Source organism: Oryctolagus cuniculus, chromosome 12 (assembly GCF_964237555.1).
Source record: "Oryctolagus cuniculus chromosome 12, mOryCun1.1, whole genome shotgun sequence".
Lineage (NCBI taxonomy): Eukaryota > Metazoa > Chordata > Mammalia > Lagomorpha > Leporidae > Oryctolagus > Oryctolagus cuniculus.
In genome coordinates, this window is record NC_091443.1 from 597,859 (window position 1) to 621,054 (window position 23,196).

At 59.9% G+C, this 23,196-nt stretch overlaps 1 protein-coding gene across 4 annotated transcripts in view; it reads left to right on the forward strand.

Moving 5' to 3' along the window:
* Positions 1-23,196, forward strand: part of NTRK3 (neurotrophic receptor tyrosine kinase 3) — a 265,470-nt gene that overhangs the window by 231,897 nt on the left and 10,377 nt on the right. For 3 of the 4 annotated variants that reach the window (XM_070053298.1, XM_070053297.1, XM_070053296.1), the window contains exons 16-17: positions 1,393-1,636; positions 20,054-20,095. In XM_070053298.1, the coding sequence (XP_069909399.1) occupies positions 1,393-1,636; positions 20,054-20,095 (286 nt within the window). The remainder of the gene's footprint in view (positions 1-1,392; positions 1,637-20,053; positions 20,096-23,196) is intronic. The other variant, XM_070053299.1, reaches the window with a different exon arrangement.

The following is a 23,196-nucleotide window of genomic DNA, read 5'->3' on the forward strand; positions in this document are numbered from 1 at the left end:
GGGAGGAGAGTGGTCCTGGGGGGTATCACTTGCTTTCCGGGGGACTCAGCCCTCAGCGTGGGCCAGGCTTGGGTTTGCTCTGATTGGAACGAGCTGGTTGGGAGGCCTCCATGTTCTGCCCGAGGAACGTGACCACTGGGCTTCCCGGAGAGGCTGCCTGGGCCCAGGTGCAGGACACGCCAGTCAGGATGTCCTGAGAGCCATGGGGGGACGCCGTCTCTCAGCACTGAGGCCCCTGATACCCCCTCACCCGCACACAGATGGGGCAGTGCCTGCAGCCCCGGTGGGACCCGGGCTGGAGAGGGGCTCGCCCTCCTGAGACACCTGGGTCTTGCTCAGGCCCCTCCGGGGGTGGGGGTAGCACAGGGGCGTATGCCTGGCTGAGTGTCCTGCCGGGCAGTTTGGCAACACTGTGCTGTGGACACCATCACTCTGTCTTCCTAGGTCAGCTTTTCCAGGGTGCCCAGGGCAGGGCTCTTAGCAACGGCCGCACCAGCCTTCCTGGGGCTGGCCTGCTGGTGCTGAGGGACTGTGCTGCCCAGGTGGTGGTGTGGGGTGGGCTGCAGCAACCCAGCAGGCAGGCAGGCCGCTGGGCCAGCTCTCGGTCCACCGGAGATGAGTGTGGAAATTTAATGGTGCCTTTCAGTGGAAGCTGGGGAGGCCTTGGGATAGCCTGGGCTGCTCCGCACAGCCTCACAGATGGGGCCCTGGCTGTGTCCTGGCTCAACAGGCTCTCTGGAGGACAGAGTGATCGTGAAGTGGCTGATGGGACAGGTCAGGTGCCAGGAAAACGGATATGGGCCTTGATTTGGGTGGAGGGGCTGCAGGGTCCCCAGGCCTCGGCTCCTGCGCCATGGGGAGCCCTGCCCAGCCCAGAGCAGTGGAGTGGGGGGACCTGGGCTGCAGCCTCCCCCACTGACAGGTGGGGACTGCGAACAAGCCAGCTCACAGGCCACCCAGAATGCTGGGGCCGCCCCCAGGCCCCTTGGGAAGGCTCCTTCCTGTTCTCCTCCTGATTACCCACAAGGCCGTTCTGCAGCCTCCGGGGTGAGCTGGCCATCACTTTTTTCCTTTCCGTTGTGCAGTGGATCAAGGTGTCCAGAGCCTCGAATGGCGCCTGGCACTTGGCAGGCACCGTGGGAGCCGGCTGTCGGCCTGAGTCTCCCTGGGGAGTCCTGGGGGCATCACCCCCGGGCTGGAGTGGGCTTGGTCCCTGTCTGCTCCGTGTGCCGGCCGTCCTCCCAGTCGGGGCTCCGGCTGTGATTTTCCCACACTCTGTGTAGCTTCAGGGGGGTGCACCCAGGCCGTGTGCTCTGCGGGAGAGGGCGGGGACCACAGCCCTCCCCGGGAGCTGTGAACCTGCTTTCCGTCTCTCCCTCCCCGCCCCGGCAGGGCCCATGGGCCGGACGCGATGATCCTGGTGGACGGGCAGCCGCGCCAGGCCAAGGGTGAGCTGGGGCTCTCGCAGATGCTGCACATCGCCAGTCAGATCGCCTCGGGCATGGTGTACCTGGCCTCCCAGCACTTCGTGCACCGGGACCTGGCCACCAGGAACTGCCTGGTCGGCGCCAACCTGCTGGTGAAGATCGGCGACTTCGGCATGTCCCGGGACGTGTACAGCACGGATTACTACAGGGTAAGGCGGCCTCGCCGGCTGCAGTCCTCCATGCCTTGCTAGCTGTCTTCGTTGTTGTCCATTAAGCCTGTCACTCGGTGCACAGGGATGCACAGCTTGCCCGGGCATGCACTGGACGGCTCTCTCTAGCCACTCCCGCCTCCTAACGTACGTGTGCAGTTTCTTCGGGGTACCCTCCTACTCCTTTCCACTCCGCCGTCTGCCTGGGCCCTCCCATCCGCATTGTGTCTCTGGCTGCACGGGTGCTGACTCTTCATGCCAACAGACTCATGTGTGTAGCCCAGATGCCCGCTGGACAAGCCCAGCGTGGCGCCACATCTAACCATCTACCACCCAGTTCCCACCATGCCTCACCCACATGCCTCTCACTCTCTGCAACGCTCCAGTGGCCAATCGTAGCCCCCATGGGACGTAGATCAAGCAGGAGGCGGGTAGTGCTGGCAGAGCCCCCGGCTTGGGAGGGGCGGGGGGCGTGTGCTCAGACGCCCCCGTGGCGAGAGGACGGCAGGCCTCCAGCGAGCTTTCTGCTCATGCTGGGGTCTTATGCTCTGGCAGCGGCCTCTGTTAGCAGGTGTCCAGTGCTCCCAGCATCACGCCCCCTCCTGTGGGTCCCTGAGTGGTTCTGACAGTGTCGTCATCACCAGGCAAAGGACACGTGGCCCCAAATGCTGTAGTTCCAGGAGGGGGATGTGGTGTGGCTTGGGACAAGATGGGATGGCCTCCACATGCTGAGTGGGGAGAGGTCCGAAGCGTGGACCGTTTGCCTTGGGGGCATTGAAGGGGCATGGGTAGCAGGTGCTAGCAAGCGGGGGCCATGTCTGGAGGTCGAGGGGTGGCTCACTCTGTCCAGGCTGCTCCAGGCTGGGCCGGGTGGTCCACACAGTAGGGGTGGGCTTCTAAGACCGCAACACTGACACGCATGATGACTGTGAGGGATGCCTCCTGGTTCCTAGCTGCCCTCTCGCCTGTCTCCCAGGGTGGGAGGGGCAGGCACCTTTCTGGGGTCTTTGGAAGGGCATTTGCCCTGCAGCCCCTCCCAGCTCCATCCCCATGGGGGTGGGTTCCGTGTAGGAGTTATGAGAGCCCACACTCGTGCAAAGGCACTTGAGTTTCTGTCTTACTTCTTTGTAGACGTTCGATATGATTATCCCAGAGGCCTGGGCATGGTGGACCAGGGGCTAGACTTGGGGGTGGCCTGGGCATGGTGGACTGGGGCCTGGATTTGGGGGTGGCCTGGGCGTGGTGGACCACAGGCTAGAGTTGGGAATGGGCTGAGGTCGTGGATCAGGGGCTGGACTTGGGGGTGGCCTGGGCGTGGCAGACGAGGGGCTGGACTTGGGAGTGGCCTGCACATGGTGGACTGGGGCCTGGATTTGGGGGTGGCCTGGGCATGGCGGACCAGGGGCGGGGCCTGGATTTGGGGGTGGCCTGGGTATGGTGGGCCAGGTGCTGGACTTGAGAGTGGCCTGGGATCGTGGACCAGGGGCGGGGCCTGGATCTGGGGGTGGTGTGCGCAGATCCCTTTCCTGTGGGTGCTCCTGGTGGCCTTGCTTCCCCGAGGTTGCCCTGACGTTAAAGCTGATCACTCAGGAAGCCTAGAGAAGGAGGTGATGCTGACAGAAGCCCTTGTGGACAGAGCCTTGTTCACTGTGCAGCCAGAGACTCCGACGATAGACCTCACAGCAGCCGTGGGCGAGGAAGCCCCAGGTGGGAGAGCCGTGTCCACAGCAGAGTGGGCGGAGCGAGGCCACCACACGGCCCATGGGGCTTCTCCAGCCGTGGTGCCCCTGGTGGGGGCACGGTGAGGGCACCTGGCAGGAGACGGGAGCGTTCGTCTTCAGCACCCAGTCCGCCCTTGCAGGCGTTCCCAGGACAGGACCTGTGGGGTTCCCCAGGCCCCGGGGCCAGGGCTTCTCAGTGCAGCTCCAGGGGCCCCGTCCACTACCTTTGTGCTCTGGGTGCTGCGTGTGCTGCGTGAGGTGTGCTCTGGGTGCTGCGTGTGCTGTGTGGTGTGTGTGCTGTGTGGTGCATGTGCTTGGTGGTGCGTGTGCTGGGTGGTGCGTGTGCGGGGTGGTGTGTGTGCTGTGTGGTGTGTGCTGGGTGGTGCATGTGCTTTGTGGTGTGTGTGCTGGGTGGTGCGTGTGCTGGGTGGTGTGTGTGCTGTGTGGTGCGTGTGCTGGGTGGTACTTGTGCTGGGTGGTGCGTGTGCCGGGTGGTGCATGTGCTGGGTGGTGCGTGTGCCGGGTGGTGTGTGTGCCGGGTGGTGCGTGTGCTGTGTGGTGAGTGTGCTGGGTGGTGAATGTGCTGGGTGGTACATGTGCTGTGTGGTGCGTGTGCTGGGTGGTGCGTGTGCCGGGTGGTGCTTGTGCTGTGCTGGGCTCCCCAGGGCTTCCAGGTATAACCCTTCCCTGTGTGTGGGCACAGGGCCGCTGGGAAGCGGTGAGAAATGGCCACACTCCAGGTCGCTCACTTGGCTTCATGAGGTCCAAGCAGGCTGCGGTGAGGCCAGCCGGTCCTGAGGATGAATCAGGCGTGGCAGGGACTGCCTGCAGCCTGTGCCTCTGGGACCGTGCGTCCCTGCAGCTGGGGACGAGGCGCAGTCTCCGGCTCTGGGAGCAGCCGGGAGCTTGTGCCCCTCACCTGCCACCGCAGCTCCCCTTCCTGTTCAGTTGTGAAATGCAGGAGACAGTGCACTTGTGGAGGCCGCAGCGCTGACCCAGCCTCTGCCCACTTGGGGGTGCGCAGCCTGGGCAGCTGTCCTGGGCCCGCGTGCGCGTCCCAGCCTCTGTGCCACTGCCCTATTTGCAGAGCGGTGATGCCAGCATTGACTCCGCAAGGTGCTCTGGCATCTTCCTCAGCCCTCACACGCGGAAGGCAGGGCCGCTCCAGGGATCTCCGACTTCCAGGTGCAAGTCCTGGGCAGAGGAAGGGCCCTCCTGGCCACAGATGACGAGTGGAATCGCACAGTGGCCCTGAGCGCAAACAGCCCTGAGTGGCAGGCCCTGGGAGCATGCGTGCTGTGACTGCTGCACGTGTGGTCCTGGGCCAGAGGACGGGCCCTCCTGGCCACAGAAGACAGAGTGAAATTACATGGAACAGCTCTGAGTGGCCGGCCCCGGGAGCATGCGTGCCATGACTGCACACGTGTGCACCTGGGCCAGTGCTCGTCCCCGTCTGCCCTGCTCAGTCTGAAACCCAAGCGTGAGCTCAGCCGCCGTCTGAGACTTTGCTCTTCAGTGCACAGGGTGGAGGCCGGGGGAGCTGACTTGTCCCAGAGCAGGAGCTGGGCAGATCCTCCCTGTGGCCGGTACCTGGGACAGGTGTGCAGCCCTGCTCCCCTGTTACTGAAGTCTGCTGGCCTAAGACTTGCTGGCTTCTCATGTCTAATGTAGGTGCACACACACACTTCATGCCTGGGTGTGCACACGTGTGTGTGCGCTTGAGTAAGTGTACCTGTGCATACATGCCTGTTCGCTCACACACACATGTTGCATTGTGGGTGTGTGTTCATGTGTATTGTGTCATGTATGTGATTGTGCCTGTACATGCATTCATGTGTGCACTCACATGCACACACTTGTGTTCATATGCATGCTGGCACTATGAGTGTGTTCATGTGTGTGCCATACACGCATGTGGACAGTCACATGCACATGTGTGTCCACATACACATCGGTTACCGCAGATGTGTTCATATGTGTGTCATACATACATACACCCACATGTGCACACATGTATTCACATATATGCAATGTGTTCACATGCATGTTGGCACCAGGTGTATGTTCACACATGCCACACATGCATCTCTGCACTCACACATACACATGTGTTCACATGCATGTCAGCACTGTTGGAGCACTTATGTGTGTCATGCACGTACAAACACACGCATACATGCACACATGTGTTCACATGCATGTTGGCACTCTGTGTATGTCCATGCATGCCATGCATGCATTTGCGCACACACATGCACACATGTGTTTACAAACGTGTGTTAACATGCATGTTGGCACCAGGTGCATGTTCACACACACCATACATGCATTTGTACACTCACATGTACACATGTGTTCACATGCATGTTGGCACCGGGTGTATGTTCACACATGCCATACATGCATTGTACACTCACACATGTGTGTTCACATGCGTGTTGGCACCGGGTGTATGTTCACACATGCCATGCATGCATTGCACACTCACACATGTGTGTTCACATGCGTGTTGGCACTGTGGGTGTGTGTCGTGCATGTGTGTGTCTACTTGCCCAGTAGAGTCCAGGGAATGCACAAAGGGTGTGAGGAGCCGAGGAGATAGCGCCTCACCATCCCTTTGCATCGTGATTCCCTGAGCACAGAGGCCGGTCTGGTGCACGTGTAAGAGGCGTGTGGCCGGCCTGCAGAGGGGCGCTACCGTCCCCGCCACACATGCAGGCGGAGCCGACGGTGCCTGGGCAGCTCGTCCTCTGTGAAGACACGGCTGGCACCCCTTTCCTCCCGGGACCCCTGCCTCAGTGCCCCAAGGATTTCCTTCCACACTTGCCTGGGCAGCAGCCGTTACCCCTCCCGGCATTTCTGACGGCTCCTTTGGGCTCTTAAGTTTGGCACTGAAGTCTAGGATCTGTGAAAGCTCCCAGGGCCCTGGGGGGCGGGGCTGAGATTCGCTCCTGGGGGCTTGGGGCTTGGTGACTTTCTGAGCCCCAGGACGAAGGGCTGCTCTGGTTGGTGCCTGGGTGGAACCCCTGCTCCCGTCTGCGCGACCCTGGGCAAGCTGGTAGCCTTCCTGTGCTGCCAATTGTGACAGAGGCCACTGGCCCCGAGCATGTGTGTTTTGCTACATGGGATAAGAGTTAGTAAGTGTAAAGCTCTTAAAATTATAAATGCCCCACAAATACCACTTGTGGTTACTAAGACTGGAGCTAGCAACGCGCGCCTCTCCAGTGTCCGCGTGAACAAGCCCCACCTGGCAGGTGCATCAGTCAGGCCTGGCGACTGCTGGGTTGAGAGCTGCAGGGCGGGGTCACATGTGCAGCCCCAACCAAAGCCTCCCCTGGGTCACAGGACCATCGGACAGGCGTGCTCACCGGGCACAGCCTCCCGCACAGGGCTCTCCCCTCCCTCGGGTGAGACCTTGGCCCGCCGGCCAGCTGGGCGGGAGTGCGCGTGGAGTGAGTTAGTGGGCCTGACCCAGCAGTGGGGCCTGTCCTTCTGTCGGGGCCTCACTGGAACTGCGGTGTCGCCGCAGGGTCCCTGGGGCAGAGAGGGACAGCCTGGGCCCACGTGCGACTCTTGGGAGAGACAGCAGGGTGTCCTCAATTCCTGCCGCGCCCACGGCTCCCTGTAGAGATGGTCCCTGAGATCGTCTTCTGGGCTTGCAAGCCCTTGGTGTCACGCGACGCTCGCAGGGCTGAGGAGGAGCAGTGGCCAGAGACGAACCTGTAAGACCTGCAGTGGCGGAAGCAGGCGGGGAGACGCTCCGGGAGCAGATTGGAGAGGAGGGGGGACAGCTCCTGTTCCACGCCTTGGGGGACGCGGCTGGCGATGAGCTTGGGGGTTGTCCTGGCCCAGCCCCCCACTGGACAGGTGAGGGCGCCTGCGTCCCCAGACAGGGGTCTGGCATTTCTCAAGCCCACGCCTCTCGCTGGACGACACAGGTCCCCTGGCTGTGGACTCTGTTCCCTCTGGTGCCGCAGTGTCCTGTGAGCTTGCCTGGATTACTCTTGCTACAGACGGGTGAACGGAGGCACGGAGGGATTCCACAGTGGGCGAGGGCCCTCAGATGGGAGGTCTCTCATGATTGGAGCTGGACCGGTGCAGTTACAAGTGTGACCCCATAACGCCCAGTTCTGTGCCCGCCTTCAGGGTTTGTGTCAGGGCTGTTCAAGGAGAGGAGACAGATATCGGGATGGTTCGGGGCTGGGCACCGAGGCGAGCAGGGAGACCCTCCCTTGAAGGGTGGGGGAGGGGCCCTGGGTGAGCGGGGTGCTGGGCAGGAGGGGGCCTGTGGCCCATAAAACGTGGGCAGCGGTGGCTGCTGTGTCCACCGTGGAAACCAGTCCTCCAGGCCGTCTGCCAATGCAGGCTGGCGCACAGTGGTGGCATGTGTGCACTTTGCCATAGAAAGGTCAGCGCCATTGATCCATTGGGAGCACAGGATTTCAGTTTCGGTAATGTCTTCAAGGAGGACTTTCCCGTCCTGGCTAAAACTTGCTGAGTCGTCAGGGGAAAAAGATGGATCCAAACCAAGAACTTCCAGAGTGGCGGGACGAGCCGTGGTGGAGGGGGGGGTCCAGAGCGGCCCCTCACCTGCCTGCTGGGCCCGCGTGCCTCCCTGGAATCGGTGAGGGCCGCGGAAGTGCGCATGGCTGCGGGCTCCGTGGACTTTGACCTGTGTCGTGAGGCATCTGGAGGTTCTTCCTTCTTCCTGGTGTCCTTGGGCGGAGGGGACGCAGCTCCCGCGGAGGCGACCCTTGAGCCCACCCTGTGATGGACCCATGCTGGGGGCGAGAGCACATTTAAACACAGAAGCAGGGAAAAGCGGGGCCAGGCTCTCTGTCCAGGCGGAGCCGAGTCTGGAGTGCCCTCTCCCTCGGTCTCTCCTCCGCACGGGGACCCTGGACGGTGGGAGGGCAGCACAGTGGGTTGCGTGTGGGGTTACCTGCGGGGCTGGTCCTGAGTGCTGGGGCAGGCTGCGTCTTCACTGACCGTGTCTGAGGGCCCAGCCACGCCAGGGGAAGGGGCATGGGCCCGGGAATGTTCCCGAGCCTGAGAACGAGGCAGGGGCCTCCCCTGCGGGGAGGAGGGGTGGAGCACACGTCGGTGGACAGAGGGCAGAGGGAGGAGAATCCCGCGTCTCCTGTCTGTAAGGGAACCCACGGACGGGCCTCACCCAGGCGGCTCCAGGCCACAGCTCCGGTGCTGCGGTCGCGCTCGGCACCCCCTGTGTGTGAGGAGCTGGGGAATGTGGGTTGGGAGAAGCTAAGCACGGATCTCGGGAGCGTTTAGCCATGATGATCTTAGCTTTCAAGTCTGTTTCCCTAGCCTGGGGGAGCATCCTCCAGCTGTGATGAGCTCTAGGGCTTCCAGGGGAGGGCAGCAGCCTCTACCTTTACGTCCAAGGTGGCCCCTACCAGGGTCACCGCACACGCAGCAGCCACGGGGCAGCATGGGGGCTGCCCTGCAGGGTGGAGGGGGGCGCTCGGTGGGAGTGGGGCTCACTTTGGATCCACCCCAGCGGGGCTGTGGAATGGCTCTGAGCCCCACTTCTCAGCAGAAGCAGAGATGAACCCAGGACTTAAGATTTCCAGGATTATTTCAGCTGAAGAGGGTGGGAAACCTACTCAACGCACCGAGGCAGAGGGCAGTGTGGTGCTAGCGTGGCCAAGACCCTGGCTTGGGTCTGAGATGGGCTCAGTGTGTGGCGCCCGTGTCCCTGTCCTGAGATGGGCTCAGCGTTGGTGCCCGTGTCCCTTTGCTGAGGTGGACTCTGTGTGTGGTGCCCGTGTCCTGTGTCCTGAGATGGACTCAGTGTGTGGTACCCGTGTCCCTGTCCTGAGGTGGATCAGTGTGTGGTGCCCGTGTCCTGTGTCCTGGAGCCAGGACTCTACCTCTGGAAGTGCCTCTCTCTGTCTGTTTTGGTAGAGGCGAGTGGCTCAGATCAGCCACAACAAGGGTGTGGCCTTGCCCCTTCCCTGCCTCGGGGGCCCCCCGGGGGACCTCAGTTGGCTGCGTCACCCCCACTTTCTCAGCCTGGAAACAGGCGTGCCTGCTGTCTCCACTCCTGCGGACTTTGGTTGTGAGACTGACAGACGGGAATGCGCTTGCACAGACCACCCCGCCGTGACTGCCGGCTCAGCACCCAGGACCCTCTCCTGGGCTCGTCCTCAGAGCAGCCCACTCTGCCTCGAGACCTCAAGGAGAAGCGGAGAGGTGGGGTGTGGTCAGGCCGGCAGGAGGCAGCCCACAGCTGCAGCCCCCGGGACTGCCTGGGACGGCAGAGCCGTGTGGAGGTGCCGCGTGCCGTGCCTTTCAGCTGAGACCCTCGGCCACTCCCTTCCCTGCAGACAGCACCCAGGGCCCCCTGGGAAGGAGCAGCCCTCGTGCGAGGAAGCAGACCTGGGCTCCACCCTCCTCTGGAAATGGAAAGGCGCCCAGAGCTTACCCAGGCTCTGCCTCACTGAGCGCCCTGTCCTGAAACTGGGAGACCCACGTGTCAGCCAGTGCTGCCCTCACCCCACTGCACAGAGCCGGACACCTGAGTAGGGAGGAGCTGGTCACTTCTGCTCAGACCTAGCACTGTCCTCGGCCTGCTCAAGGCACACACGCGCACACACACAGCACATGTGTGCACTCACACATCTGTGTGTGCACACAAATGCAACACACATGCACATGCGCACACACACGCAAATGTACAGGTGCAAACACATGTGCACACACATGCACACATACACACATGTGCACACACATGGCCCTGTGCAGAGCTGCTCTACTAGAGGTTAGAATGGTCCTTGCTGCGGGCTCTCGTCCCGGGGTCTGGCTCTCTGCTGGTCAGACTGCACCTGGCCCATCTCATGCCCCTGGAGCAAGCAGAACCACTGACCCTCAGGCCCCACTGGGTGGTCTTGACATGGGGGCAGTGAGAGCAGAGGGCACAGCGAGCCGGCCTCACCCAGGCTCTGCCTGCATCCCAGGAGCCCCTGTGGCCGCCTCCCTCCCCTCAGGCTGGCCTGGCTCCCTTGTTGAAGTCTCTCCGGGGAGCCGCCGTGGTACACAGTGGCGCTCACTTTCCCGGTGACTCGGGACGCATGTCCAAGCCCACAGCGGCTGCTGTTGCCGTCCCTGGACTACCCGTTGTGGCCTCTGAGTGGACTCTGCCTTTACGTAGCAATGGGCACTCGCCCCGCCCATGTATGTCTGTGCTACGCAAGGTTTGTCCGACAGCATCTAAGACCCCTCTTTGACCCCCAGGGGCTGGGGTGCGCACAGGTCCCTGGACAGCATGGGGCAAGGCGGGGCCCTCACCGCCCGGCCCCTCTCACTGCAGTGGCTCTGCAGCCCTGGGCAGCCGGAGAGCTGTGAGGCAGCCAGGGCTGGAGGCCACTGCGCATGTCCCTGCGTGTGCCACGTTGTGCTCCCAGCATCCTGGCCTGGGCACATGGACATGGGCACCAGATGCTGCTGTGGCCAGCACTGTCCACTGAAGTCAGGAGCGCCCAGGCCCTGCTGGAAGCTCCGTGTCTGCTCTGCTGCTTCTGGGCGTTTTCAGTCTCCGGCCACAGCACCAGGGACCACGGGGCCCCCGGCAGCTGCAGGGAGGCATCCGGGGGGCTGTGGAAGCTGCCGTGGCCACAGCTCCTGCCCGTCTGCCCACCCATGGCGGCCCTGCCTGGAAGGCCTCACTGCTTCCTCTGGGCCCCAGAAGGGGAGAGGCGGACGAGGAGCCGAGGGCCTGCCCGGAGGGCACTTGGGATCCACTTCAGCGTCCAGCCTGAACCTGCTCACTCGCCACGTGTGCGCATGTCCCTGCACATGTGCAGATCCCGGATGCAGACACGCCTTGCACACGGGTGTGGGAATACGTGGCTCTGACACAGATATGCATGATGGAGAGAACAGAGACAGATGGACACGCGGACACACGCGTGATGCTCCATGCTGCCTCAGGCCTCTCGCCGCAGGCAGGACATCCCTGGCACCTCTTCCCTTCAGATCGGCCTGTCTCGGACAGGACACCCCCAGGACAGGGGAGTGTCCAGGGGAGTGTCCTGGGAGGCCGTGGTGGTTAATGGCACCGAGAGGGTGAGACCTGGAGCCCGTTCCAAGCCGAGTGGGTCTTTCCAGGATAGGAGCGGGCTGTGTCTTGTGTCCACTCACCAGGACAACCCCCACCCCAGGAGGCCTTGGGGTCCTGGCTGGCCCAGCGCTGCCCTGGGGACTCAGGGCGCTGGCTCTCCCCAGCAGGACGCCTGCTCTGTGAAGGCCAGGCAGTCCTGGCCTCTCCCCTGCAGGCCTCCAGGGCTCAGGCGAGCAGTCCTGAGCCTACAGAGCCGGCAGTGGCCTGGGCGTGGTGGCCTGGAAGACGGGAAGCGTTGAGCACTGAGCAGTGTTCTGGGAGCCGGCGCCCGCCTCCTGCGCCACCTCGGGTCATGTCTGCACCTCCTCCAGGGACGTGGGGGCCCCGTCCCCACGGTGCAGACAGAGCCTCTGGGGACGGCACACGCCCTCATTCCACTGGCCCTGTTTCCTCGTGCTTCATACACATTCTGTGTCCCAGTACTTACAGCCCTCAGATTTCGAGGGTGTCTACATACGTAGCCACGTCCGTCTTGTTCGAGAGATTATGTTACTCTGGCTCAGTTTGTCTGAAACTGAACCGGGCCTAAGCCTCAGGGCCTGGGGGCTGCGGGGTCCGTGAGGGGGCTTTGTTCTGCCTGGCTCGACCCAGGAGTCCTGTGGCAGGGCCTGAAGTGCTGTGAGCCCGGGGCCTGGTGGGGCTGGGCTCGGGCAGTGCCTGGGGCCTGCACCGCTCTCTGAGGCTGTCACACAGCCAGGAGGCGGCAGCCCCAGCCTCTGGGGTGAAACTGGTTCTCCAGTGTGTGTCTCTGGACTTGCGCCGTCTGCCCTGGGACCGATTGCAGATGGGGTGTAGCTGGCCGATGCCTGCTCAGCCGCCACGCAGCTGTCGGAAGAGGCAGAGAGCAGGGGCCCCCGAGGTGCAGAGGGCAGGAGGACCCGGGCCCTGGCAAGTGTGGACAGCGGTGAGCGTCTTGGTGACAGCCTGCCGGCCAGCTCGTCTCCCACTGCCATGCATGGCAGAGCTGTGACCGAGCCTCTGAGCCACCCTGCAGCAGGAGGCCAGCAGCCCTCTCGTGCCGTGGAAGGACCCTGCCTCTGGCCATGCGATGGGGGAGTCCACAGATGTGGGGATCTCTCCGCGGGGCCCAGGGACTCCTGCTCCGGGCACTGGCTTGCTCACCTGTGAGGGCTGTGGCCTCTCCGCCTGCCTCCTTTCTCCTTCTCCAGAGCAGTGTGGGGCCTGGGCTGTGCACGTCTGCGGGAGAGGCAGGCGTCAGGGTGCTCCTGGGACCCCACGGCACGGGGACCTGGGCGTCCTCCAGCCTTAGCCGTTCCAGTCGCTCCCTGGAAGTGAGCACCCTGCCCTGGGAAGAGCAGGGGCCTGGCGGTGGGGTGGGGAGTGAGGCCCCCGGGGAGGTCCGGCCCCAGGCAGCCAGAGCCTGAGCACGCAGCCTGCCCGCCCCGGCCTCGGGCGCTGGGCTGGAGGGGAGGCCGTGGCTGCTGCCCTCCTCCGCGGCCTGGGGGTGGGTGGGCGTGGCCTGGCCTGCACTCCTGGAAGCAGGCTCTGGACTCTGTGCCTCAAACTCTTCCGTTCCTGGTGTGTTTCAAGTCGGCAGCTGAAACCTTCGGCGTGATGTTCAGTAGTTGGGAAAGATGCCGTTTCCAGAATGCTGTAAATATTGACGTTAACAAATACACCATTCCTTTAATGCGCCTGATGAACTTGAATGCCAGAGCGATTTGGAGCGTCATCCGTTGGGCACAGGGACATGCTCTTGGGCAGTCACGCGTGGCTCCCCGTTCCCCCAGGCACCCCAGGAACCTCAGCTCCGTGTTGCAGAGCTGCGTGCGTGGAGGCCTTATCACCCATTCCCTCACGATGCACGGTGGCAGAAAACCTGAAGTTCACGCGTGATGCCCAGGGCCCTACGTCCTGGAGTGGACGGGTTTGGGGCTCTCGCCACGGGCTCAGCAGTCAGGCCGAGGGCCAGATGATGCAGCGGGGACTCCCCAGAGGGCATGGGGAAGACACCAAAATAGAGGCGCAATCCCCGCCCCGCCCAGAATCTGCATGGTTTGCGTGAGACGCCTGGTGCCGGAGGCAGCGTCTGGGACTCGGTGTCTGGGACCGCACTCTCCACGGGCCCGGAGCTCTTCACTGAGCCTGGCGTCCTGCTCAGGCAGGGACAGTGTGGGCAGCTCTGTCCTTTTGGCTGGTGCGTTTGTGCCACACAGACACGGGGTAGGGGCAGGCGTCCTGGAACGGCTGGTGCGTTGTTTGCTGAAAAGCTTGCATTGGGCTCTTATCAGAGAAATCCTCCAACACGCTCTGAACTGATAATCCTCGCAGATTCGTCCCCTTCCGTGTTTCAGAATTGAAAACTACTCACTCCCAAGAGCGTTTGTCACTCGCCAGGGGTCTGCGTGAACTCCATGGGCTTCTACTCCCGAGATTTAGAGCAAGTTTGTGTTTCCATCTGAGAGTGATGTGTGTGCAATATGTGTATTTGCATGTACATGTGTGTATGTGATGCACATGTGCATGTGTGTTCATATGTGATCTGCATGTGTATGTGTGATCTGTGTGCACATGTGATATATGAATGTGTGTATATGTAATAGGTGTGTAGGAATGTGTATATGTGTATGGATGTCTGTATGCGTGTATATATGACATTAGTGTACATGAGGTATGTATGCAATGTGGTATGTATTTAGCACTGTTTGTGTGAGACATGTGCAATATGTGTATGTGTGTTTGTGTGTGTGTATGATATGTGCAGGACGTGTGTATGTGTGAGGCATGTAGCATGTGCATATGTGTGATGTATGTGTATATGTATATGCATGCATGTGTGTCTTTGTATCTGTGTGTGTGATGTGTTTGTGTGAGAGTGTGATGTGTGTGTGTCTGTGTATATCTGTGTATGTGTGTGTCTGTGTGTGTGATGCATGTCTGTGTGTCTGAGTGTGTGATGTGTCTGTGTGTCTCTGTATGTGTACATCTGTGTATATCTGTGTATGTGTGTGTGATGTGTCTGTGTATATCTGTATGTGTATCTGTGTATGTGTGTGTGATGCATGTCTGTGTGTGTATATGTATATCTGTGTCTGTGTGTGTCTGTGTGTATCTGTGTGTGTGTCTGAGTGTGTGATGTGTGTCTGAGTATGTGATGTGTCTGTGTGTCTGAGTGTGTGTACATCTGTGTATATCTGTGTATGTGTGATGCATGTCTGTGTGTCTGTATGTGTATATCTGTGTCTCTGTGTGTGTCTGTGTGTATCAGTGTGTGTGTCTGAGTGTGTGATGTGTGTCTGTGTGTGTCTGTATGTGTACATCTGTGTATGTGTGTGGGATGCATGTCTGTGTGTCTGAGTGTGTGTGTCCGTGTGTCTCTGTGTGTGTACATCTGTGTATGTGTGTGATGCATGTCTGTGTGTGTCTCTGTATGTGTACATCTGTGTATGTGTGTGTGATGCATGTCTGTGTGTGTCTGCGTGTACATCTGTGTATGTGTGTGATGCATGTCTGTGTGTGAGTGTACATCTGTGTGTGTGATATGTGTCTGTGTGTGTCTGCGTGTACATCTGTGTATGTGTGTGATGCATGTCTCTGTGTGTCTGTGTGTATATCTATGTATGTGTGTGTGATGCATGTCTGTGTGTGTCTGCGTGTATATCTATGTGTGTGATGCATGTCTGTGTGTCTGCGTGTACATCTGTGTATGTGTGTGGGATGCATGTCTGTGTGTGTCTGTGTGTACATCTGTGTGTGATGCATGTCTGTGTGTGTCTGCGTGTACATCTGTGTATGTGTGTGGGATGCATGTCTGTGTGTGTCTGCGTGTACATCTGTGTGTGTGTGATGCATGTCTGTGTGTGTCTGCGTGTACATCTAAGTGTATGTGTGTGATGCATGTCTGTGTGTGTCTGAGTGTACATCTGTGTGTGATGCATGTCTGTGTGTGTCTGCACGTACATCTAAGTGTATGTGTGTGATGCATGTCTGTGTGTGTCTGAGTGTACATCTGTGTGTGTGTGATGCATGTCTGTGTGTGTCTGCACGTACATCTAAGTGTATGTGTGTGATGCATGTCTGTGTGTGTCTGTGTGTGGGGGGTAAGATCTAGTGCTAATGTCATTTCTGAAGCCAAAGCAGACCTCTGGCTGCCAGCCTTGGCGCCTGCTGGGATGAGGTGCTCGTCCCAGGTGAGGGTGGACCAGGGCAGCGACAAGCACCCTGTCCTGGGCAGGCTGATCACTGTGCAGCCAGACGGCTGCTGAAGGCACGCTCCCCCTGCCCCCAGAGGGGTCCAGTGGGCTGTGTGGTTGCAGGGCCAGGTTTCTCGGCAGTGGTGGGGCATTGCCAGTGGCTGTGACATCGCTGGGCTGGGGGAATGTTCCGCCGGAGGTCATCCTGGAGTCACAGGGTGCACCAGCTTTGCTGTGCGAGGTGCACCTGACTCAGGTTCCTGCAGCGCAGGGAGGTGAGGACTCAGGGGAGGCCCCCGGGTCCTGAGGTGTGGGGCAGCCTTGACTTCTGTCAGCCTCAATCCAGACTCGCCGGGCTGGGCAGTTAGGGGAGGACGCACGTGGAGCCCATGGTGGCAGTGCAAGTAGGGCACGCGCTGAAAACTGCCCGTTCATCCCAGTTCAGATCTAACCGGGGCCCGGTGTCTGCAGCCTCACTGTGGGCCAGGGTGCTCCTGCACGGTCATGGGTGCTCCCAGGGGACTGTTCAGACGCAAGGGCCAGAGGCCGCAGAGGCTGGGCCTTCCCCAGGTGCTCCTGCCACTGCTCTGCCTGCCGCTGACCGAGCCTGGTGTCCACGTGGAGCTGGGCCCCTTCTGGGGAACAGGGAGGTTTGTGCCCTGTGTGCCGGGGGCGGGGTTTCTCTGGGGAACAGGGAGGTTTGTGCCCTGTGTGCCAGGGGCGGGGTTTCTCTGGGGAACGGGGTGGGGTTTGTGCCCTGTGTGCCGGGGGCGGGGTTTCTCTGGGGAACAGGGAGGTTTGTGCCCTGTGTGCCAGGGGCAGGGTTTCTCTGGGGAACGGGGTGGGGTATGTGCCCTGTGTGCCAGGGGCGGGGTTTCTCTGGGGAACGGGGTGGGGTTTGTGCCCTGTGTGCCAGGGGCGGGGTTTCTCTGGGAACGGGGTGGGGTTTGTGCCCTGTGTGCCAGGGGCGGGGTTTCTCTGGGGAACGGGGTGGGGTTTGTGCCCTGTGTGCCAGGGGCGGGGTTTCTCTGGGGAACGGGGTGGGGTTTGTGCCCTGTGTGCCAGGGGCGGGGTTTCTCTGGGGAACGGGGTGGGGTTTGTGCCCTGTGTGCCAGGGGCGGGTTTCTCTGGGGAACGGGGTGGGGTTTGTGCCCTGTGTGCCAGGGGCAGGGTTTCTCTGGGGAACGGGGTGGGGTATGTGCCCTGTGTGCCAGGGGCGGGGTTTCTCTGGGGAAAGGGGTGGGGTTTGTGCCCTGTGTGCCAGGGGCGGGGTTTCTCTGGGGAACGGGGTGGGGTTTGTGCCCTGTGTGCCGGGGGCAGGGTTTCTCTGGGGAACAGGGAGGTTTGTGCCCTGTGTGCCAGGGGCAGGGTTTCTCTGGGGAACGGGGTGGGGTTTGTGCCCTGTGTGCCAGGGGCAGGGTTTCTCTGGGGAACGGGGTGGGGTATGTGCCCTGTGTGCCAGGGGCGGGGTTTCTCTGGGGAATGGGGTGGGGTTTGTGCCCTGTGTGCCAGGGGCGGGGTTTCTCTGGGGAACGGGGTGGGGTTTGTGCCCTGTGTGCCGGGGGCAGGGTTTCTCTGGGGAACAGGGAGGTTTGTGCCCTGTGTGCCGGGGGCGGGGTTTCTCTGGGGAACGGGGTGGGGTTTGTGCCCTGTGTGCCGGGGGCGGGGTTTCTCTGGGGAACGGGGTGGGGTTTGTGCCCTGTGTGCCAGGGGCGGGGTTTCTCTGAGCAGCAGACTCCACACTGCAATGCTGCGAGGCTGTTGGGTGATGTAGAGGCACAGTGGGGGCAGCGTTCCCAGGGTCTAGGACACCCCCCTCCCCGGGTCCTGAAGACCAGCTTCTAAGCCGCCCAAGCCCTGCTCCCTGTGAGTGTGAGGCTGGGAGGGCCTGGGCCCTCCTCCAGGCGCCCACACTCTGTCCACCCCCATTCTTCCAAGCTTTCCTGAGGCTCGTGGGGCTGCCCGGGCACGCTGTCGTCCCGTGGGACAGGGCGTGGCCGAGCACAGCATCTGGGGGTCCTCACTGCTGACGGGGTGTCTCACCTGTGGCTGGGGCTGTGACTTCCGGCCACCTTGTGTCTGGCTGGGCTGCGTCTCTTGGACGTGTGAGAATGACCGGGTCACCCCGGAAGGGACTGACAGAGCTCCGGGGGCCTGGGCCTCGGGGGCCTGGGCCTGGGGCGCCGTCCTGTGCTGTGGGAGGACAGAGTGAGCCGTGGTCCTCACCTGCACACCTCTGCTCAGTGGATTCCAGAGGGTTTATAAGCTCGGTCCCACCTGGGCAGGGCCTCTGCTGGACTCCAGGTGTGCAGACCAGGAAGTGAAGTTCCGGGGGATTGAGTGCTGGGAGCCAGGGCTGTGACGGCCAGGTCTCTCCTCTTTCTGTGATGTCACTGGGCCCTGCAAAGACCTCAGCGCACTCCCTGGGGATGGCAGCACCGACCTCACTGCTAGGCGAGGTCTGGCTCTCCCAGATGCCCCCATGGGGCCTCTCTCCCCCACATCCGCAGCCTTCGGAGGGGCTCCCCATGGTCAGCAGCTGTGTACCTGGGTCCTCTGTCCTGGGGATGTTGCTGGAGGTGGGGCCTTGCCAGGGGTGGGGCACTGGGGGGCCTGGGAGCATTGCTGCTGGCAGGCCTGCTGGGCCAGGGGAAGAGAGTGCTCTCCTGTCTGGGGGTCTTCTGCACAGGGGTGTTGCCAGGGGCGGACATTGCTGGGGCGGGACCTGCCGGGCCAGGCCAGGAGAGTGCTCCCATGTCCAGGGGTCCTCCTCTTCCTAACCTGCGCTTTCAACTCAGACAGCGGGCACAGGAAGCCAAGCCACCATATGAGTTGCTAATGGGAGATTTCTTTTAAAAAAGCCGTCTTTAGTCAGAACATAAATCAGGTCTCCTCGTTTATTTTTAATTTTTAAAATTTCCAGTACAATGCATGATCATGATACACCTCTGAGCAGTGCGTGGAAAGCTCGTGAGAAGAGTGCGTAGTTTTGTAATTCATTGATCCACGGAATCTCTAAAGTCTGGGGTTTGGCCGCCTCCTGCTGGCTCCCGGCTCCCTGGCCTTGTTGCTGACTACATGTACATAGTGTCGCATGTGTCTGCTCGTCTGTACACACATGTGACATGAACAAGAATGTGTCCTCCAGGGATGCCTTTCCTGTACTACCTTCTGTGCTTGTCCACATGTGTGCATGCCATGTGTCTTCATGTGAGTGTACCACATGTCCACATGTGTGCCGCATGTCATGTGTCCACATGTGGGCACGCTGCAGTCCACATGTGAGTGTGCCACATGTCCACATGTGAGCATGCTGTGTCCACATGTGAGCGTGCCACCTCTTCACATGTGTGCTGCATGTCTGCATGTGTGCGTGCCATGTGTCCACATGTGAGCATGCTGCGTGTCCACACGTGAGGGTGCTGCGTGTCCACATGTGAGTGCACCATGCCGTCTCACCCCAAGTCTACCTTCAGCCTTGGGTCCTCTTGGCACTGAAACACGGAAGTCGGCACGCTCAGCAGACACTCTGCTTCCCAGAGCAAACTCTCAGATCCCTGGAGTGCAGCTGGGTTACAGGTTCTGCGGGGGCTGCACTCAGCAAGGTGGGCTCGGCACGGCCTGGCCAGCAGTGTGGCGAGAAACCCCTTCCCCAGACCCTCGACAGCGGTCCTGTCCTTCCCAGTGTTCCCCGGGGATTCCCACAGCAGCCTCCTGCCATCTCAGCACTGCCCCTCCATGCATCCACAGCCCATGGAGCTGTGCCGTCCCCTGCTCTCTCTAACGCCATCTCTCTCTCTCTATGGCCCATGGAGCTGTGCCGTCCCTCTGCTCTCTCTAACGCCATCTCTCTGTGTCTGTGGCCCATGGAGCTGTGCCGTCCCCCTGCTCTCTCTAACGCCATCTCTCTCTCCATGGCCCATGGTGGCTGTGCCGTCCCTCTGCTCTCTCTAACGCCATCTCTCTCTCTCTCTATGGCCCATGGAGCTGTGCTGTCCCCCTGCTCTCTCTAACGCCATCTCTCTCTCTCTATGGCCCATGGTGGCTGTGCTGTGGCCCTCTGCTATAACACAATCTCTCTGTGTCCGTGGCCCATGGTGGCTGTGCCATGGCCCTCTGCTCTAACCCTCTTCTCATTTCTCCACTCAGTTGCTTTTCTCCTTTGAAGGAGCACCTGTGCGGTGTGGGTTTGAATCCTTTTTCCGTTGCTTGCTGATGTTTTCTCTCACGTGTCCTTGAAGTCTGCTTATGCTGCCTTTCCCTGCTGCAGTATTTAAGTGTGAGCTGCAGTTCTGAATCTTGAACACGTGTCTCGTTTAGGAAGGCCGTCCTCTCCTGAGGCTGTGTGGGTGCTTTTCCAAGTTTTCTTCTAATATTATTATTGTTTTGTTTTTATGTTTAGCTCTTTAATCCATCGGGAAATGATTTTTGTATATGGTGTGAGGTAGGTATCTAAGCGTACGTCTCACTGCACAGTTCGTTGTCCCGGCACGTCGGTTACTAACCCTCATCTCGTGTATTGGCCGCATGAGTCTGCTCCGACTCTGCCCACTGACCCTGTCCACCTCGAGCCTCAGAGCCACGCGGCCACGTGAAGCTCCACGAAGCGCTTTGCTCTTGGGTGGAGCGCCCTCCCCGGTGTCCAGCCTCAGGCAGTCCCAGCGTTTATCACGTGTTCGCGGGGGTGAACCCGGGATCCCTCTCGGCGGTTTGCATTCACCGTTCCCGTGGACTTCGTGCAGTGGTGCTGACATTTAGCCGAATCGGAGGAGGAATGAGACCTTTAGGGTTTCCGTTCTCTCCATGGAAACGACATTTATTTTAGATATTAGGTACTTAGATATTCGTTTAGGTTTTTTATATTTTTCAACACCTCGGTGTAAGTAGATATTGCTCATTTCATGCTAAAGTTCATGTCTAGAGGTTTTAGTTTTGGCTGCCCTTGCGTGGACAGCGCTGTTCTACGCTCTATCTTGAGTGCCTGCGCTGCGCTTTGGGAATACTTTGGCTTCTGTGTCCCTCTTGTCGGCCGCTGGCTGTCTGACCCCGCAGGTGCTTGGTGCCGCACGCCCCGCCAGACACCCGGCGTTTCCCTCCTCGGCGCCTCTGCTCCAGTGTCTACGCCGGCTCTGCTGCCTGGCACTTCCTGAGCAGCGCTGCGCTAGCCCGTGCGTGTCCTGACGCTCTCCAGGTTTCGCCACTGAGGACAGCGGTCCGAGCCGAGCCGAGCCGAGCCGAGCCGAGCCGAGGGCACCCCGACCGGGAAGGGCCGTGGGCTTTCCTGGCATCTTGTGAAAGGATGGATTTTTTTCCTGAGCTCCGAATTTTCAGTGAATTAACCCTACATTTCCTAGGGCTGATGCGTCCTTACTGAGCTATGATATGTGACTCTTGAAATATGTTGCTGATTGGACGCACTTCACTCATATTATATTCATAACAGAAATAGTTTCTCACATAAGTAGATTAAAATATCTGTATCTGTCTCCATGTGTTTAGCAGTCTATGCTAAATTTCATTGGTTTTGTTATCAGAGATGTTCAAGTCGCAGAGAGTGTTTTGAAAAAAAATTTATCTGTTTTCTTTAGAAAAGTACAAATGGAATAGAGAACTTGGCAGAATGCACTGACAAAACCATCTAGAGATTGCATTTTAAATACATTTTTCTCTATAATTTTAATTGCTTCTGAGTTGACGCTCACTCATAATTCGCATGTGCTAACCCCGACCCCGTCTTCACGTGCACCGTGGCGCCATGTGTGTGTGTCCTCCTGCGTGTCCTTGGGCCCTTGCATGTCCCTGGCCCCTGTGTATCCCTCACCAGCTCTGCTACCATTCCTGCCATGTTGCTCTGCGTTCACCCTGAGGTTAGACTGTCCAAACCTGTGGTCAGCCTGTCCTCACCTGTGGTCAGCCTGTCCTCACCTGTGTTCAGACGGTCCTCACCTGTGGTCAGATGTCCTCACCTGTGGTCAGCCTGTCCTTACCTGTGGTCAGACTGTCCTCACCTGCGGTCAGACTGTCCTCACCACAGTCAGACTGTCCTTACCTGTGTTCAGACTGTCCTCACCATGGTCAGACTATCCTCACCATGGTCAGACTGTCCTCACCCGTGGTCAGACTGTCCTCACCATGGTCAGACTGTCCTTACCTGAGGTCAGACTGTCCTCACCATGGTCAGACTGTCCTCACCCCATGGTCAGACTGTCCTCACCATGGTCAGACTGTCCTTACCTGAGGTCAGACTGTCCTCACCATGGTCAGACTGTCCTCACCCCATGGTTAGGCTGTCCTCACCACGGTCAGACTGTCCTTACCTGTGGTCAGACTGTCCTCACCCATTATCAAACTGTCCTCACCATGGTCAGACTGTCCTCACCCCATGGTCAGACTGTCCTCACCATGGTCAGACTGTCCTCACCCCATGGTTAGACTGTCCTCACCCACGGTCAGCCTGTCCTCACCCCATGGTCAGTCCGTCCTCACCTGTGGTCAGACTGTCCTCACCTGTGGTCAGACTGTCCTCACCTGTAGTCAGACTGTCCTCACCATGGTCAGACTGTCCTCACCCGTGGTCAGACTGTCCTCACCCCATGGTCAGACTTTCCTCACCCGTTATCAGACTGTCCTCACCATGGTCAGACTGTCCTCACCCCATGGTCAGACTGTCCTCACCACGGTCAGACTGTCCTTACCTGTGGTCAGACTGTCCTCACCTGCGGTCAGACTGTCCTCACCTGTAGTCAGACTGTCCTTACCTGTGGTCAGACTGTCCTCACCATGGTCAGACTGTCCTTACCTGTGGTAAGACTGTCCTCACCTGCGGTCAGACTGTCCTCACCACGGTCAGACTGTCCTTACCTGTGGTCAGCCTGTCCTCACCTGTGGTCAGCCTGTCCTTACCTGTGGTCAGCCTGTCCTTACCTGTAGTCAGACTGTCCTCACCTGTAGTCAGACTGTCCTTACCTGTGGTCAGACTGTCCTCACCATGGTCAGACTGTCCTCACCCGTGATCAGACTGTCCTCACATTGTCAGACTGTCCTCACCATGGTCAGACTGTCCTCACCCAATGGTCAGACTGTCCTCACCCCATGGTCAGACTGTCCTCACCACGGTCAGATTGTCCTTACCTGTGGTCAGACTGTCCTTACCTGTGGTCAGACTGTCCTCACCTGCGGTCAAACTGTCCTCACCACGGTCAGACTGTCCTCACCTGTGGTCAGACTGTCCTCACCCATTATCAAACTGTCCTCACCATGGTCAGACTGTCCTTACCTGTGGTCAGACTGTCCTCACCTGCGGTCAGACTGTCCTCACCTGCGGTCAAACTGTCCTCACCACAGTCAGACTGTCCTTACCTGTGGTCAGACTGTCCTTACCTGTGGTCAGCCTGTCCTTACCTGTAGTCAGACTGTCCTTACCTGTGGTCAGACTGTCCTCACCATGGTCAGACTGTCCTCACCCGTGGTCAGACTGTCCTCACCATGGTCAGACTGTCCTCACGCTATGGTCAGACTGTCCTCACCACGGTCAGATTGTCCTTA